This window comes from Bombina bombina, chromosome 3 (genome assembly GCF_027579735.1).
Source record: "Bombina bombina isolate aBomBom1 chromosome 3, aBomBom1.pri, whole genome shotgun sequence".
Classification (NCBI taxonomy): domain Eukaryota; kingdom Metazoa; phylum Chordata; class Amphibia; order Anura; family Bombinatoridae; genus Bombina; species Bombina bombina.
Genome location: NC_069501.1, coordinates 762,265,874 through 762,284,268, shown reverse-complemented (window position 1 = coordinate 762,284,268; position 18,395 = coordinate 762,265,874). Strand labels below are relative to the sequence as shown.

At 36.1% G+C, this 18,395-nt stretch overlaps 1 protein-coding gene across 1 annotated transcript in view; it reads left to right on the top strand.

The window, feature by feature from the left end:
- The window catches only part of SLC5A7 (solute carrier family 5 member 7), a 128,090-nt gene extending 110,044 nt beyond the window's left edge, over positions 1-18,046 (top strand). The window contains exons 7-8 of the mRNA XM_053704883.1: positions 13,079-13,296; positions 17,417-18,046. Coding sequence (XP_053560858.1) covers positions 13,079-13,296; positions 17,417-18,046 — 848 coding nt within the window. The remainder of the gene's footprint in view (positions 1-13,078; positions 13,297-17,416) is intronic.
- Positions 18,047-18,395: the final 349 nt, after the last annotated feature.

Here is an 18,395-nt window from a genome sequence, read left to right as displayed (position 1 = left end):
TTTGCTAACCGAACAACAAGCTAGACAATTTTGTATAGATCTGAAAATCAATGTATAGATGAGGGAACGAAGTAAGACTATAAATATTCGTGTGGATATCGTGAGATATAGCTATTTGCTACATAAAGTCTTGTTTTTAAACTCCTTTACCTCTGGTTTTTTCTTCTTATACTTTCCTGTTTTCTTCCCTTTTTTTTTTTTTTTCTCTTTCCCCTTTCTATCTGCCCCCCTTATGGCCTCCACTCCCACACCTGTTCTAGATATGAAGAATAGAATAAATGCTTAAATGTGTTTCGTGGAACATAGGTGGAATAAACTCCCCTATTAAAAGGAAGTTAATTATTAAGCAACTGGGTAAACATAAACCGGATCTTGCCTTCTTACAAGAAACCCATCTTAAGGCTGCTGAAGCAAATAAACTTAAATCAAAATGGGTGGGTCAGGTGATTGCTTCCCCCTGCAATAGGAAGAAGAGAGGGGTAGCCATCTTGTTCAATAAAGGTTTATCGTATAGAATCTTGAAACATACTTATGATAAAGAGGATAGGTGGCTACTGGTCGAGATTTAGATAGGGAACATTAAATATATTTTCTGTAATATATATGCACCAAATCAGGTAGATGTATCATTTTGGAATCAACTCATTATGGTACTATCCCAATATATTGGACAAAACTTGATCTTAGTTGGAGATTTTAATCTTATCCCATCTCCATCCCAAGATAGACACACTCCAAATAATTCTAAATTTTCCACTGCTAAGGCCAAAATATTTCGACAGATTTGCAATAATTTAAAGGTTCACGATATCTGGCGTATTAAGCACCCGGATGTTCAACGATTTTCTTGTGAGTCTAAGTCTTATAGAGCGTTCTCCAGAATAGACTTCTTCTTAATTTCCAGTGCCATGTTAATGATGGATATTGATACACACATTTCTGATATAATAATTTCAGATCATGCTGTAATTTCTCTGAGCATAGCAATTAAAAACACTCTTACCAACTCTGTAAATAACTTCTTTTTCCCCAATTATTTATCCCAGGATAAAAAGTTTGCTGATTGGTTAGGCCAGAAATGGCGGGAGTATCAATCTTTTAACAGAGAATATCTAGACAAAACAGAGATCTACTGGGAAGCCGCCAAGGCTTATCTTAAGGGTGAAATTAAAGCTTACATGATTAAAAAAAAGAAGCAATATAAGGCCCGTGAAATACAGCTGGCTAACCAGCTTAGTAATTCCTATAAAAATTATATTAGTAATACCTCTAAATCTCTTTGGGATAAATATCAGAAGGCCAAACAGGAATATGATCTCTTCTTTAAAGAGAAAATGATAAAGGAAGATATTAAAATTAACGCCAAGTACAGCGGGCAATTCGGCAGGTCACCCAAATTCCTGGCTAGATTAAACAAGGCCAGGAAAAAGAATAATATAATTGAAGCTATTCGGGTCGGTCAAGATAGATGTTCAGATCCACTAGAGATCAGAGAGAGTTTCTTCAAATACTTTAAAAATATATATGCGGCGAATGAGATCAACCTTGAAAATAAAGACATTTTCTGGAACTCAATTGTAATTCCTAAAATTTCCCCAGATTTCTTAGAACTTTTAAATGGTCCTATTACTTTGGAAGAAGTAGATGAAGCAATACTCCATGTTAAGTCAAATAAAGCTCCCGGCCCTGATCAGTTAACATCAGAATTTTACAAGATTACTAGATGTGATATACTTCCTACTCTGGTTAGACTTTTCAATGAATATTTTATAGCTGGGAAGCCTATGTCGGAGCATTTCTCGGCGTCGGCGGTTACTCTAATATTAAAGAAAGGTAAAGATCCTCTAGACCCTTCCTCTTATAGGCCTATATCACTTCTAAATGTAGATTATAAATTACTTACCTCTATAATGGCAAAAAGACTTAAGTCTGGCATAGAGCAAGTTATACATGAGGATCAATCAAGCTTCATACCTGGGAGATCCTCTATCAGAAATATACGCCGCGTTACTTCTGTATTAGAATATTATTGGTATAACCTACAGGACAATGCTTCAAATGCAAAACAAGATTTGGCACTGCTAACCGCCGACGCCGAGAAGGCCTTCGACTCAGTCACATGGGATCACTTATATACCGCCCTTGATAAATTTGGGTTCACAGGGAATTTCTTCTCACTAGTAAGATCTATTTATAATACACCTACTTCATATGTTCTAGTCAACGGGGTTCCAACACCCAGGTTCCATATCCATAAAGGAACGAGACAGGGGTGTCCACTGTCCCCCTTTTTATTTAACCTTGCCATAGAACCCCTTGCAATCTCCCTAAGAGATACTATAGCAGGTATACAAATTGGAGATCAACAATTGGTCCTATCACTTTATGCTGACGACTTACTGCTGTTTTTACAGAATACTAAAATCAGTATTCCTCTTGCTCTAAATACTTTTAAGCTATTTAGCTCTTTCTCGGGCTACAAATTAAATTTGAGCAAGTCTGAAATTCTCTGGATACATCAAAACAAAGACAGTTGCAAGGAACACCCCCTACAGGTCACAGAAAGTATTAAATATTTAGGAATAAATCTTCATAGAAATCCTAATCTTTGGTACGATAATAATTTCTCTGTTTTCTTTGCAAATGCTGCCGAGAAATTAGACAGATGGGTTCTGTTCCCTATCTCTCTCTCGGCCAGAGTTATGTTAATTAAATCTATTCTTTTTCCGCAATTAGTATATCTTCTTCAAAACCTCCCTGTCTTTATCACCAACAAAGATCTTAGGCTTTTTAATAAGAATTGCTCATCTTTTGTCTGGAATAAAAAAAGGCACTATCTATCCAGAACCAAACTACACCAGCTCTCAGAATATGGAGGATTTGCGCTCCCTGATATAAAATGGTATAATATAGCTATTCTTGCACGCTTTGCCTGTGACTGGATCACAGATACTAATTATTTTACAAACCCTTTAATTGAAAGTCAGATGGTTACCCCTCTCTCCCTAAAGGCCATGATCCACTGCCCAATGGCACAACTACCAAAACATATTAAAAAGTTAATGGCAATTGGTAATGTGGTTTCAGCCTGGCAGAAATTATGTACTGTGTTAAATATAGATTACCGTATATCAGCATACCTCCCTATTAGAGGCAACATCCTTTTCCCGCCAGGCTTAACATCAGAAATCTTTACAAAGTGGGAGGAAAAGGGGTTAATTTATATTTCCCAAGTTCTCGATAATGAACACACAGTTAGAACATTTGAATCTATCCTCCAAGAATATAATTTATCCAATCAAAACTTTTATGCATATTTGCAACTCAGACACTATATAAATGGAATACAAAATATTAGACAAGACTATAAAAAATTTGCTGACCTGAAAGACTATATCATACTACATAAGAATGGTATTCATACAATTTCGCTAATTTATAATATCCTAATGTCAAAGCAAGGACAACTGGGGTTGGAAATCCTAACTAGTTACTGGAGATCCCACTTCCAAGAAATAACAGTAGAAAAAAATCAAAGCTAGTATTAAACAAGTAAGAGAGGCAAGAATCCCCACCTCCTGGAAAGAATCTCATATTAAACTAATTAATAATTCATATATTACACCGAGAACACTAGCCAAGTGGACTAGCAATAAATCCACTAACTGTTTTAAGTGTAAAAAAAAGGAGGCCGATCTCCTCCATTGTTTTTGGTTCTGTCCTAAAATTAGGCAATTTTGGTTTAAAGTGTCCTATTTGGCCTCTAAAGTGTTGCATGAAAATGTGACTTTGGATATCTTCCAGGTTTTTTTTCTATCTAGTGAGACCAATACCATACCTCATAAATCTGTTAACACTCTGATTTTATTAGGACGGAACTTAATCCTCAAATTTTGGAAGAAGAGGATTTCCCCTCCGTTTTGCCTATTTAAACAAGCTGTGTTCTCGCAAATTATGTTCGAGCAATTAAATGCCAACTCTTTGTCAGAAAACCAGATAAAAAATTTTTTTGACAAATGGCTTACCCTAATATTACAACAGCCCAATAATCTGCAATATACATTAACTAAATGTTTTCATAAATCAGACTTTTTTGGAACTCTGATTCTGCATAATCTATTCCCCTATTCTTGGCACTAATATTACATTCACCCAGTAAGATGGAGATGTGGAGCTGGAGGCAGGGGGAATTTCTTTTCTTTTCCTATCTTGCTGCTCTTTTTTCTTCCTCTTCTCCCCTCTTGTTGTGTCTTCCTTTTTTCTTTTGTGTTTTGTTTTGTTTTGTTATGTTTTGTTTTGTTTTATTTTTGGTCTGTGTTGCATGACCATCTTCTGTTAGGATATCTTAGGTAATTAGGAAAATAGCACAAGTATACAATCACAAAGAGTAAAATATTGGAAAGTACGTGGCAAAAACTTTTCTAAAATATGATTCTGTGGAATCTTTGAAGTTAAGAGTGAATTAATTATTGACTGTATTCATTTTTTTTTCTTCTTCTTTTTTTCTGTTAAACAAAGAAACTTACTTATGTGATAAAAATGTACTTGTTGATTTGTATTCTGTGCTTGGAAATAAATAAATGTTTAAACAAAAAAAAAAAAAAAGAACAATATTTTGCTGATAGTGGGTTACCTAAAATACGGTTAGGCAATTAGGGACTGGGTGTATGGTGATATCTAAATTGGCACTGAGATGTAAGTGGAATAAATGTATGAGAATGTTAAAACTGAATATGAAGTGTATATATAAAAAGGATCTGTATACTGAATGAACGTAGAGTAAGAATATATACAAAGATATTCATAGGACTTGGGTGAAAAGATTGTAATTTAATTGAATGCTGCTAAATCTACGTTGGCATTTAGACCAAGTGGGAACAAAGTTTGCAATCTGTGGATCCAGAAAGTTTCTCTCTGGCGAAGTCTAACTAGTCTATTGTAATCAGAATATTTGGGTATGTAGTCTATGGGCTTAAATTTGTATATGTAAGGATTGCCGGAATGTAGAGTGAAGCAGTGATTGGGAATACTATGTTTGATTTTTTTGCTTTTGCAATTTTTGCAGTTTCTAAAATGTTCACCCCATCTTATTCTCATGACTCTTGAGGTGTGCCCTACATATTGTTGGCCACATAAACTTTCTGTAAGGTAAACTATATAACTGGAATCACAATTGAAAATTTGTGTGATTTCAAAAACTTCTCCGGAATTATTGGATTTAAAATTTTTAGCTCCTCCGAGTTGCATTTCAGCCTCACCAATTGAACTTTTGATTCCAAATACATGGACACTATTTTTTAATGTTACTACATTAAATGTCAAATTATTTTTCAATATCGTTACACCCAAATTGATGTTTTTGAGAGTCTACACACCGTTCAATACACTCCCATAATTTGTATAGGTTTTGACCAATATTGACTTATATTTATATAACTTGATGCCACTACACACATTTTTATTTAGTGCACCACCTTCCTAGGTGTTTTTTCAACTAGGTGTTTTTTCACCTAGCTTTATGATTTTATTGGTTGTATATTTGTATATAAAGTAGCAAATATCACACATTTTTGTATCAGCCTGAGGAAAGAGTAGTAATACTGAGAAACGCGTTGCTGTGAAACTTTGTGTTTAATAAAAATACTTGTTTTATGAGACTTGCTACCTTTTTATTTTGGGTGACCTTTATCACTTGATGGTATATAATAGCTCCTAGCAGGTAGGAGGTTTACACTATGTCCTACACTGGGAGTGAAGAATCATCTGCAACCAGAGCATTTCCTGCACCTAGAATAGAGTTTTACCGGACAACTCCGAGGATCCGGTCCGCATAGATTGCACTACATTACAGTGCTATACCCCATGTGAGTGTATAATATTCTATCTTTTGCCAATTGATATACCTTGCAGTATTATGCTTTGTGGTGGTTGTACTATTTTTTCTAGAACCATCAGCGAGAGAAGAGTCATCTGAATTTTTATATCCAAGCTCTGTGTGTGTTATATACCCAGAGGAGAGTTATACTGGACAACCCTAAGGATCCGGTCTGTCTAGTTTGAACTATGTTACATTGCTATATCAAATGTGAGTGTATTTTTCCTTATTATACATCTTATTTAATCTGCAGAATTATACTACTTACTTCATTAGGCAATAGATTTCTATTTTTAATGTTTTTAGGGATAGATTCTAGTTCCTCTATCAAGAATTCTTTGAATATTTCTATATATGTATTGTTAGATACTTGTGGATTCAAATTTGTTTTTTAAATTATTCTGTACAAATCCCCCACTCAGATGTTCTAAAAGGGTTTCTGGTTCATATACAGGAATATTGGAATTGATTCTAGTGTCGTTCATATCTGTCAAAATCGGTTGTAAGTTAGAAATTTTTTTCATTTTCTTTCTGCAAAATATTTCTGCATAGTTAATTTCTGTGTAAATCTGTTTACATTAACAAAAAGGTTAAACATGTTATGGGAATTGGAAGGGCTGAATGATAAGCCTTTTCCCAACACTCTAATTTCATTGTCTGTTAAGCAATGTGATGAGAGGTTGTAAATTCCCTTAGTCATTCCCTTAGATATTAACACATTATCATTAATGGGATAATCAGCATTTCCTCTTCTATTTGGCTCATATCTGTTGTCATTGTCATAGTAGTGTAAATCTCTGTGCCAAACTGGTCTTGATTTATTAGGGTTATATTGTGTAGACCCATATTGTGTGGAACCCTTTTTATTGGTGTTGGAGCCAAATGTTATAGGGTCGTGCTGCTCTATCTCTTTGATTATGTTTATCATTAAAATGATCATAGTGTTGCCTATTATTACCACTTTTTCTACAGCTATTCCTCCTATCTACCGCAGTCCATTCATTGTCGCTTGATTCGCTAGACTGTACATTACCATTAGAATTGTTATTGTTTTGGTGTGCATACAATCTCTCATTCGTGGTATGATTACTACTTGTGTTATGATTCTCGTTAGCAATCCTATTATGTGAGCTATCATTAGGAGTCCTATTTGGTGCATTGTTGTATCTGTTATGGTTTCTGTTTCTATTTCTATGTTTACCATGATTATAGGTGTGAATTTCACCTCTGCTATAGTCACCCTCATCAAATATTAATTTACGATTTTTATTAGCCAGTAGTTCTTTCTAATAAGCAACAGTTTTCTGTAGAGTCAGTTTATTGAGCTCTTCATATTCAGAAAAGGATTTGAATTTATCAAGGTGTTTTTGTAATACTTCTATTTCAATGGTGATTTTAGCAACTAATACTTCTCTATGTGATATTAGAATTCTCATCAACTGGAAGTAACATTCTCCCAAAATGTCCTCTGATTTGACTAGCAAATTAGCATCATCTTTAAATTAGCAATTTTTTTAAAATCCTTAATCTGCTAGGGATTTGTTTATTCTCAAGGTACTTTTTTTTAACATTTCACCAATGCTTGCACTCAGTGTTAATGAGCTCCTCTAATCATGAAAAGGATGAGTGTATAGTTAAATCCTCCATATTGTCATTATCAGGGTTTGTGGGAGTAGTAGAGGAGACCAACAGAAGTCTCTTATTAAACCTTTCATTAACAGATAGCATAGGGGCTGCTAAAATACCTCTTTAAGAACAAAGCAAGATAGGAAACCACAATATATAGCAGAATATTTTGTGTGAGGTGCGCCAGTAATAGCCCCAAAAGAGGCAAAATACAAATCGATAAAACAACAAAAATAAAAATACATATAATTTACCAGATACTCATGTGAGCAATGTGACATAAGTGGATATAAAAGTCAAAATGTCTCCCAAAATGTCCTGTAGCAACTAGACGAAATGCAATCAGCAGGCTGCTCTCTCGAAAAAGGTGATGAAACTGTGTACTATAAGACAAAAAAAAAGAGGTGCCTAATGATGCAGTGCAGTGGTATGTGGCAATGACAATAAGGTACTCACAAATTAAGGTGCACATCCAGTGCAATAATGCGCAGACCGAGGCTTCTTAGCAGCTCAGCTAACTCAAACACTTTGGCAGAGAAGCAAGACCGCGGAGGGGCTCGTCTCTAGTGACATCACGGCTTCCAGTCCTAAGAAAGAGAAGAGCCAAATAGCGTAGTAGCACCTACAATAGGTCCACGTAATGCAGGGTCAGTGGCGTCACTAGGGGGGGGGGCTAGGGGGGGCAAATGCCCCCCCTGGAAAATGGCTTGCCCCCCTACCAGCCCCCCCGCCAGCCCCGGCACTTTCATAATTATTCAGGGACCAGGAGGATGGAGGGAGGAGTCTGGACTCGGAGTAGTATCTGAGTATTTTTAAAATGTGTTTTTTAACTTTTGAGAATGAACTGGTTTTGTTTTAAAATTTATTTTGAGATGCTGGCACTGAGATCATAATAACATGACTTCTAGTCACGACTCACTACACTAGGCTTAGAAGAGAAGTTAGTAGAACTAGGGTAAGTTGCGCAGCGGCAGCACAGCGACTGGCAACCCCTGTGTTGTGTTCTGTTACTGTTCATTTTCAATTTCAAGCATTGCCATTGGAAGTCAGTCACAAACCCACGCACCAGCAGGCAGCACTCAGCACGTGCCTCAAGCCTGCTCTGCACGCAGCACCACGGCTGGCGACTGGCGTTATTTGCTCATTGCTTGCTCCTCCTCCTGAGTCCTCCAGATCAGTTCCAGTGTGCCCACCCAGTCATGTTCCTTCACAGGTCCAGCACAAGGAACTCATGACCGGAGACTCTGGGAAGAGGCAGGAGCAAGCCAGCAGGTGATGCGTGTGCACAGTGTCTGTGCAGATTATGCAGAATACGCAGGGGAAGTCTAGTCAGACAGACTCAGAATCAAGGTAGGAGCTCGCTGGCAGGTTGTCTGACAGACTGACACTGACTGACTATCTCCCTGTGGACTGACTGACTGACTGCTGACAGCTGCTGTGGCTGAGTGTGACTGTAGACTACTCAGGGCCGGCTTATCAATGGGACCAACAGGGTCCCAGTGCCCAGGCGGCACTTGAAAGGGGGCGGCAGTACAGTCAGTGACTATAATTATTATAGTCTGTCGACTGCCTCCCTTCCCCCTCTGTTAGACTAAGAGGCATAAGCACTATGCATATTCCCCTCTGTCGGGCGGCATAAGTGTTAAAGAATGAGTGCTGCTGCATCTTACAGTAAAAAGTTCTTTTTTTTATTGGCCCCCTACTGCAGTTGTGTGTTTGCAGTCTGCACTGTGTTTTGTGTGGGACGGAAGGGAGGGAGAGCAATGAGGACAGGCTGGGGGAAGTTGTTGAAGTAAAGTAAGCAGCATGTGCACGCAGTGCTCGTTAAACACTAGCTGCAATTACTGTCAAGCGTCAAAAGCTGTCTCCTCCTTATCTCCCCCTTCCTGCCCAAGCCCGGTTCTGAAATTTCTCCCTTCCTTTAAAGCAGCTCACTGCGTTCAGCCACAGGAGAAGAGACTCTGAGAGCAATGATATAGACAGACGTAAGAGGCAGAGGTCAGCAGTAAATACGGATTTTTAACAGTTTGTGTATATGCTGCAGCTCCTTCACAGAAGGGCACAACCTTTTAACCCCTTTGGTCCTAGAGCAGATGGGCTGCTTAATGTTTATATTCTCTGTTTAGGAGACTGTTTAAAATGGGACATAACAAGGGGAAAATCTTTCTATTCTTTTGCTATATTCTCCCTCTTATTTCTTCTTTCCTCATCACTCATCTCTCCTTCACTATCTCACCCTCTCTACTCTTATCTCTCCCACTATCTCTTGTCTCTCTGTCTCACACTTACCCCTTTCACTTTTTATCATATTTTCCCTCTTCCTCCATTATTTCTGTTTTTTTAATGTGGAAGATAACTGTCACCAGTATAAATATGTTACTTTAAGTGAAGATACAATGCCATTTAAACCTACAATTCAGAAATATTAATTACAATTAATACATTGAATTATTATACAGTAGCACACAACAATTTCTAGCTCCTAAATTTTGCTAATTTTGAAGAAATGTGTTGTTTTATTTGTCTGAGCATATACAGTATGTATGTGTGTGTGTAAGTCTGTGCATATGTGTTTGTGTGTAAGTCTGTGCAATGTGCATATGTGTGTGAGTGTGAAAGTCTGCATTTATATATATATATATAACTTTAATAAATAAATCTACTCATGCAGATAAAATAGCTGCTCTTGGGAGAATTTGTTTAGGGTGATGGGTGTTATGCTACGGAATGGGCAAGACCAGACGTCTGCAAATTAATGAGCCATTGTAGTTGTGTTAATTTTCTCTAAAAAAAAGCATTACATGCTGTATTACATGGTATGTTTTATTATTATTATTATTTTTTTTTTTTTAATGCATTTAACTAGACAAGCTGTAGAGACCTGTCCTTCACCAATACAGTTGTAGGAGTTGTCATTATTAGCTATTGTGTGTGTGTATGTATATATATATATATATGTATAAGTGTATGTGTATATATATGTATATATTTTCTTTAATTTTCAAAGATGTATACATACTGTATATAAGGTTTTTATTCTTGTTTTTTTTTTATTATTTTATTTAACATTGTTGAAAATTGCTTTGAGAAAGGCAGAAACAGACAATAAATCATCAACCCATATATATATATATAAGGACTATAACAATCAACATAGTATTTTCCTATTTTTATGTTTCAGCCTGGACTACATTTCCTATTACTGAATATTCAATTAAAAAAAAAAGATATATATAAAAAAAACCTACAGGAGAGTTTAAATGCAGAATGCTTCCACGTATTGCCCACTTGCTTATCAGCCCTATAGTGTGTAACATTAGCATGTTTGTGATGATAAAAGTGTGTGAAAAAACTTGCTTAAAGGGACAATAAAGTAAAAATTAAATAGAGCATGTAGTTTTAAACAACTTTCCAGTTTAATTCTATTATCTAATTTGCTTCTTTCCCTTAGAATCCTTTGTTGAAAAGCAGATCTAGGCATGCTCAAGAGCAGCAAAGAACTACTGGTTGCTAGTTGCTGATTGGTGGCTACACATATATTCCACTTGTAATTGGTTCATCCATTGTGTTCAGCTAGCACACAGTAGTGAATTGTCACTCTGTGATAAAGGATACCTAGAGAATAAAGCACATTTGATAATAGAAGTATATTGTAAAGCTGTTTTAAAAATATCTGCTCTATCTGAATCATTAAAGAAAAATATTGGGTCCCTTTAAAAAGATACTTACACGGCTTATACAGAGTGGTTCAGAATCCTGTGTCTGGCTACCATGTTTGTTTGTTTTTTTTTCTTTAATTTTTAAACAAAACTTTGCCAGATGATGTGACCATGATAAATGAATCTTACATGGCGCAGTGCAGAGGTTTCGTAGGTAGCGTTTTATATATATATATATATATATATATATATATATATATACAGTATATGATTTAGTGGTGAAAATTATTAGTGCCCCTCCAGTTTTGACTTTGGTCTCTTATGTGCCCCCCCTATATATTGTTCCTAGAGTCGCCACTGTGCAGGGTCCCCAGCGTATGTCCAAAAACCGCAAGGAAGAGCAAGGTTTAATAAAAGAATTTATTAAAATATTGTTAAAATGTTGCACAGCAAGGCGTGTCTCGGCACAAGCTGCCATTTCATCAGGCTGTATGACACATTAAATACCTTGCTCTATTTAAAACCCCCAAGTAGCCAATCAAATTGTGGGCAAATCACACACCTACAGCAACGCTCAATGCCTATTCGTAAGTGGAAGTGGGTCCTATTGAATGATTTGATGCTTGCCAATGGGTGTGAAATAAAGAAAAGCCAATTGTAGATGTGAAGCATTTGCTAACCTTTGTCCTTATAACATGGACCTTCTTAAAAACTGTTGTCATATGCTTACACTAGCCATTATGCAGCCTAAACCTCAATGAGGAAAATAAGTAAATAATCTTCGGCATTGAGTCTACACCACCACAGTAACCCTAACCACTCCCATGTTCCAGCACAATTAGCTCTAACGGTGCCCAACATCAATAAACAGGTGACCCAGTCATCCAACAAATCCATTTCACCACTAAACAGATGAGATCCCCCATCTCAGTTACCTTCTGTAACTGATACGCCACTGCAATTACCTCTTCTTCACACTCCCCCCACTGTAATTGTGCCCTCTAAATGATCCCCCAAACATAACTCAATCCCCAAAAACACAAGTCATCTGGCAGTTTTATTGCACCAACATCAGTTTTTTAATTGTGTAAATGTCTATGATGTAAACATATATAATGTAACCTATGTGCTGTTCAAATGGGCATTTAATGTTGTTGATGATGATGGTGATGATTATGATTATTTTTATTAATGATAATAATCAGAAGAAAATTAAATAACATGTTACTGTAACATTTACACCTTAAATGGATATACAATTAATAATAATAATAAATAAATATGCTAGTGCTCTATTTTAACACTGTTTGCAATAAAAGCATATTAAAAATAAAGATACTTTAGCCTTTTTAACACCAAAAGTGGCACCTTGTACCCAGTCTCAGATCATTTACAGGATTTGTTTGCACATACTTTATTGTCAAGCAAGGTCATGAACAGAAGTGAATACACCAATCGGGTTCTAAGTAAATCCTGATTTCAGCTCCTCGGAGGATTTAAACAATGATTCAGTCTCTGAGTTAGAAAAAAAGGTTAATCAACACATTTTCTAATACATTCTATATTGCAAAGTGTTTTACCATAGTTTGTTGGAGCTGTACATCTCTAGCATGATGTTGCTTTGTATGTCTACTTAAAATAGGTTATACGTTTTATTTTATTTTTGTAAGATTATGATATAGAATATTAAAAGTATTTATTTAAAAAACAACTAAGATGCATTTTTTATTAGACTAAATATTTTCTTATTGTGATAGCAAAATAATGTTTGCCACACTTTCAAATTCTTTTTTAAAGACATTATAAAATATATATTTAATTGTATTGTCAAATATATATCCTAAAATCGTGTGTGCACATTCACCAATTCTCAATAGTGACATGAAATTGATGTTACCAAAATGTTAAATATTTTCAGACTGGAATCAGACAGCATATGGTTTAGGGGATCCAGAGACCAACAGTGAAGCAGATATGATTCTCCCCATTGTACTTCAGTACCTATGCCCTCCTTATATTTCATTCTTTGGCCTTGGGGCTGTATCTGCTGCAGTGATGTCATCAGCTGACTCCTCTATCTTATCAGCCAGCTCCATGTTTGCCCGGAACATCTATCAACTTTCATTTAGGCAAAATGTAAGTCCTTCAAATTGTTTTGTTAATAGTAATTATTTTTGCTTGAAATGTGAAAAGGAGATACTCATAAATGTTAATTAATCATCATTTGTTAATGTATTTGTGTCTATAGGTTTGGGGAGTTATTTTATTTGGATCACACTGAATTAATCATGATGGTATACAGAGATTTATTTCTAACATGTAGGAGTTACTTTAGATCTAGGAAAACATGCTTTAAAAAGATGTTTTATAAAGAACTTTGCCTAACAATAAGAGAATTTCACAGTTGATAGGCTTGCGAATGTTAAAAAAAATAGACCTAGATTATGAGTTTTGCGTTACGGTTTAAACGCTGAAAAATTGCCATTTCAGCATAAAAACCGTAACGAAGCCATTACGAGCCTTATCGGTATAGCTGTACTGCAAGCATTTTAGCCTGTAACACAATATCATGGGATTTTCATAGCACTGGTATTACAGGTTGTGTGGTTAGGCTAAAATGCTTGCATTACAACCTATACCGACACGATCCGTTCCGCTATCTGAGACCAGTAGCTATGAGTTTTGCGCAACAAAACTGTTACACAAAACTCATAACTAAACTGTTACAAAGTACAATAACAACCATAAACTACCTATTAACACCTATTCTGCCGCCCTCCCATATTTCAAACACTAAAGTTAACTTATTAACCCCTTATCTGCCGCTCCCGACATCGCCGCCACTAATAAAAGTTAATAACCCCTATTCTGCCGCTCCCCGACATCGTCACCAGTATTATAAAGTTATTAACCCCTATCCCCCTGCACCCCAACAACGCCCACACTATAATAAAGCTATTAACCCCTATACTGCCGCTCCCCAACATCGTTGCCACTAAATAAAGTTATTAACCCCTAAACTGCCATCCTCCAACATCTCAAAAAACTAAATTAAACTATTAAACCCTAAACCTAACAACCTTCTAGCTTTAAATTAAAATTACAATATCCCTATCTTAAAATAAATAAAAAACCTAAATTTAAACTATAAATTAACCTAACATAAATAGTAAACTACAATTAAAATAACTATCAATTAAATAAACTAAATTACTCATTAAAAAACCTCACTACTAAAAAAAAATTACAAAAAATAAAAGTACTAAATTACAAAAAAATAACAAACACTAAATTACAAAAAATAACAAACACTAAATTATAAAAAATAACAAATGAAATTATCCAAAATAAAAACAATTACACCTAATCTAATAGCCTTATAAAAATAAAAAGTCCCCTCAAAATAAAAAAACCCTAGCCTACAATAAACTACCAATAGCACACATAAGGGCCTTTTGTAGGGCATTGCCCTAAAGAAATCAGCTCCTTTTTCCTGTAAAAAAATACAAAGACCCCCAACAGTAAAACCCTCCACCCAACCACCACCCTAAAATAAAAAAAACAAACTCTAACAAAAACCTAAGCTAGCCATTGCCCTGAAAAGGGCATTTGTGAGGGCATTGCCCTTAAAAGGGCATTTAGCTCTTTTGCATTGCCCTTAAAAGGGATTAAGCTCTTTTAAGAAAGCCTAAACCCTCATCTAAAAAAAAAAACACCCAAAAAAGTAAAAAAAAAAACTAACACTAACCCCCGACGATCCACTAACAGTTTTTGAAGTCCGGACATCCAGGCAGCGAGAAGTCTTTATCCAAGCGGGGAGGTCTTCATCAATCAAGGCGGCGTCTTCTACCTTCATCTAGGCAGCATCTTATATCTTCATCCCAGCGGCATCTTCTATCTTCATCTCGGCGGCACGGATCAGGTCCATCCTTCAAGACATCCGGAACGGAACGTCCTCTTCATACAGTCACCGGCGTATACTGAATCTTCAATGCAAGGGAGTCTTCAAAATGGCTTCCCTTGCATTCCTATTTGCTGATTTGATTTCTGAAATTCAAATCAGCCAATAAGATGAGAGCTACTGAAACCCTTTTGGCTGTTCAAATCAGCCAATAGGATGAGAGCTACTGAAATTCTATTGGCTAATTTGAATATCCAATAGAATTTCAGTAGCTCTCATCGTATTGGCTGATTTGAACAGTCAATAGGATTTCAGTAGCTTTCATCCTATTGGCTGATTTGAATTTCAAAAATTAAATCAGCCAATAGGAATGCAAGGGACGCCATTTTGAAAAGGCTCCCTTGCATTGAAGATTCAGTGTACGGCGGCGACCATATGAAGAGGACGCTCAGTTCCGGATATCTTGAAGGATGGACCCACTCTGCGCCGCCGGGATAAATATAGAAGATACCACCGGGATGAAGATAGAATATGCCGCCTGGATGAAGATAGAAGACACCCCCTGGATGGATGAAGACCTCGCCGCCTGGATGTCTGCACTTCAAAAACTGTAAGTGGATCGTCGGGGGTTAGTGTTAGGCTTTTTTTTTAAATTCTTTGGGTGGGTTTTTTTTTAGATTAGGATTTGGGCGTTCTTAAAACAGCAAAATGCCCTTTTAAGGGCAATGCAAAAGAGCTAAATGCCCTTTAAAGGGCAATGCCCATACAAATGCCCTTTTCAGGGCAATGGGCAGCTTAAGTTTTTGTTAGAGTTAGTTTTTTTTTATTTTGGGGGGTTTGTTGGGGACGGGGGTTTTACTGTTGGGGGGTCTTTGTATTTTTTTACAGGGAAAAGAGCTGATTTCTTTAGGGCGATGCCCTACAAAAGGCCCTTTTAAGGGCTATTAGTAGTTTATTGTAGGCTAGGGTTGTTGTTTTTTGTGGGGGGCTTTTTATTTTTATAGGGCTATTAGATTAGGTGTAATTGTTTTTATTTTGGATAATTTCGTTTGTTATTTTTCACAATTTAGTGTTTGTTAGTTTTTGTAATTTAGTGTTTGTTATTTTTTGTAATTTAGTATTTTTAATTTTTTTAAATTTTAGATTGAATTGTTTTAGTAGTGTTAGGTAATGTGTAATTTAGTTTATTTAATTTGTAGTTATTTTAATTTTAGTATAATAGTTATGTTAGGTTAATTGTTAGTTTAAAATTAGGTGTTTTTAGTTTCACAGGTAAGTTTTCATTTATTTTTAAGATAGGGATATTTTAATTTTAATATAAAGTTAGGGGGTTGTTAGGTTTAGGTGTTAATAGTTTAATTTAGTTTTTTGCGATGTGGGGGACTGGTGGTTTAGGGGTTAATAGGTTTATTTAGTGGTGGTTATGTGGGAGGCCAGAGGTTTAGGGGTTAATAACTTTTTTATAGTGGCGGCGATGTCAGGGAGCAGTGGAATAGGGGTTAATATCTTTATTATAGAGTAGGCTAAGTTGGGGTGCAGTGGAATAGGGGTTAATGATTTTATTACAGTGGCAGTGATGTCGGGAGCAGCGGAATAGGGGTTAATAACTTTTATTAGTGGTGGCGATGTCGGGAGCGGCATATTAGGGGTTAATAGCTTTATTTAGGTGTCGCCGATTAGGGAGGTTTAGACTTAATGTTTATGATAGGGTGTTAAGTTTAAACGTTACTTTCTTTTCCCCTTAGACATCAATGGGGTAGCTTTTATGGTGATTGCTATTCCACACTTCAAGTGCTAGTTTTTTTCTAACTCTCTAAATCCATTGATGTCTATGGGGAAAGCGTACATGAGCACGTATTCTCAGCCCTTGGATTTTGTGCGGTATGGAGCTCATCGCCACCATATTGCACACATAAGGCAGCTTTTCAAAAACTTGTAATGGCTGCGCTATGGGGGGTGAAATAATGCAACTTTTGTTGCGTTCTTTTCGCACCCTCTATAGCGCAAAACGTGTAATCTAGGTAATAGTAATGCCTGTGGTGTGTATGAAAAAAAAGAAAAGAACAATAAAGAAAACAAACTTTTCAATTTGTAAACTATGTCAGCAGCATAATGAATAAATTATTATATGATTATTATCCCCAGGAACAGCTGTTACTTACATTGCATGTAACTCATGGATAGAGACTAGAAAGTGAAATATACAGCAAGTTATAAACGAGTCAACACTAGATAGAAAACACAAAACAGTGGAACTTTATGAATATTCATTGTAGCAAAGACTTTTCAATATTGTGATATTTCATTGCCATTAATTTTTGCAAAATGGAACCTTAATGTGATTATATTTGACAGGCGTCAGAGAGGGAAATCACCTGGGTCATGAGGATAACTGTTTTTATATTTGGAGCAGCAGCAACAGCTATGGCATTACTGGCAAAATCTGTATACGGACTTTGGTATCTCAGCTCTGATCTTGTTTATATAATCATCTTTCCTCAGCTACTCTGTGTCCTGTTTATCAAAGGAACCAACACCTATGGCTCTATTGCAGGATATGTGTTTGGGGTTATACTCAGAATAAGTGGAGGTGAACCATATCTATACCTGCAAGCTTTTATTTGCTACCCTGGTTGTTATCCCGACAAACATGGCATATATTTGCAAAGATTCCCATTTAAAACTCTTTCCATGTTGACCTCATTTTTTGTAAATATAGCAGTGTCATACATGGCCAAGTATCTGTTTGAAAGAGGATCATTGTCACCGAAACTGGATGTCCTTGATGCTGTGGTGGCAAAAGACAGTGAAGAAAATATGGACAAGACAACTCTTGTAAATAGTGACAATATTATTTTGTCTGAGCTAGCCCCTGTAAAACCAAGACACAGTGTGACACATGCTGGAACATTTACTAATAAAGAGGCAATCAGTGACTTAGACTCAAGCCCAGAGTCCCCTGATTCTGAACGCAAGGGGCTGTGACAAGCCATAAATGTACAGCTGCTATCATGTATAAAGCAATGCAAATGTGTATATTGATAAAATATATGTTTCTAAAAAACCATCAATGCACAATTCAGTACATGCTTCTTTAAAGTTTCTCAGTGTTGACGGCACTTGAAGCACATTGCTCTGTATTGTATGTCCTTCTTAAACTGGTGGATGTTAGTAGATGTACCTATTAATGGAGCCATTTCATTTTACAACACAATTTTCATGCTACATATTTTAGCAATAAAATATATATATTAGCAAATAAGTTAATAACCACAAATTGATATAGAATGAGATTTCATCAGCAAGATATGCAGCAGTACAGAGTTACTCATTC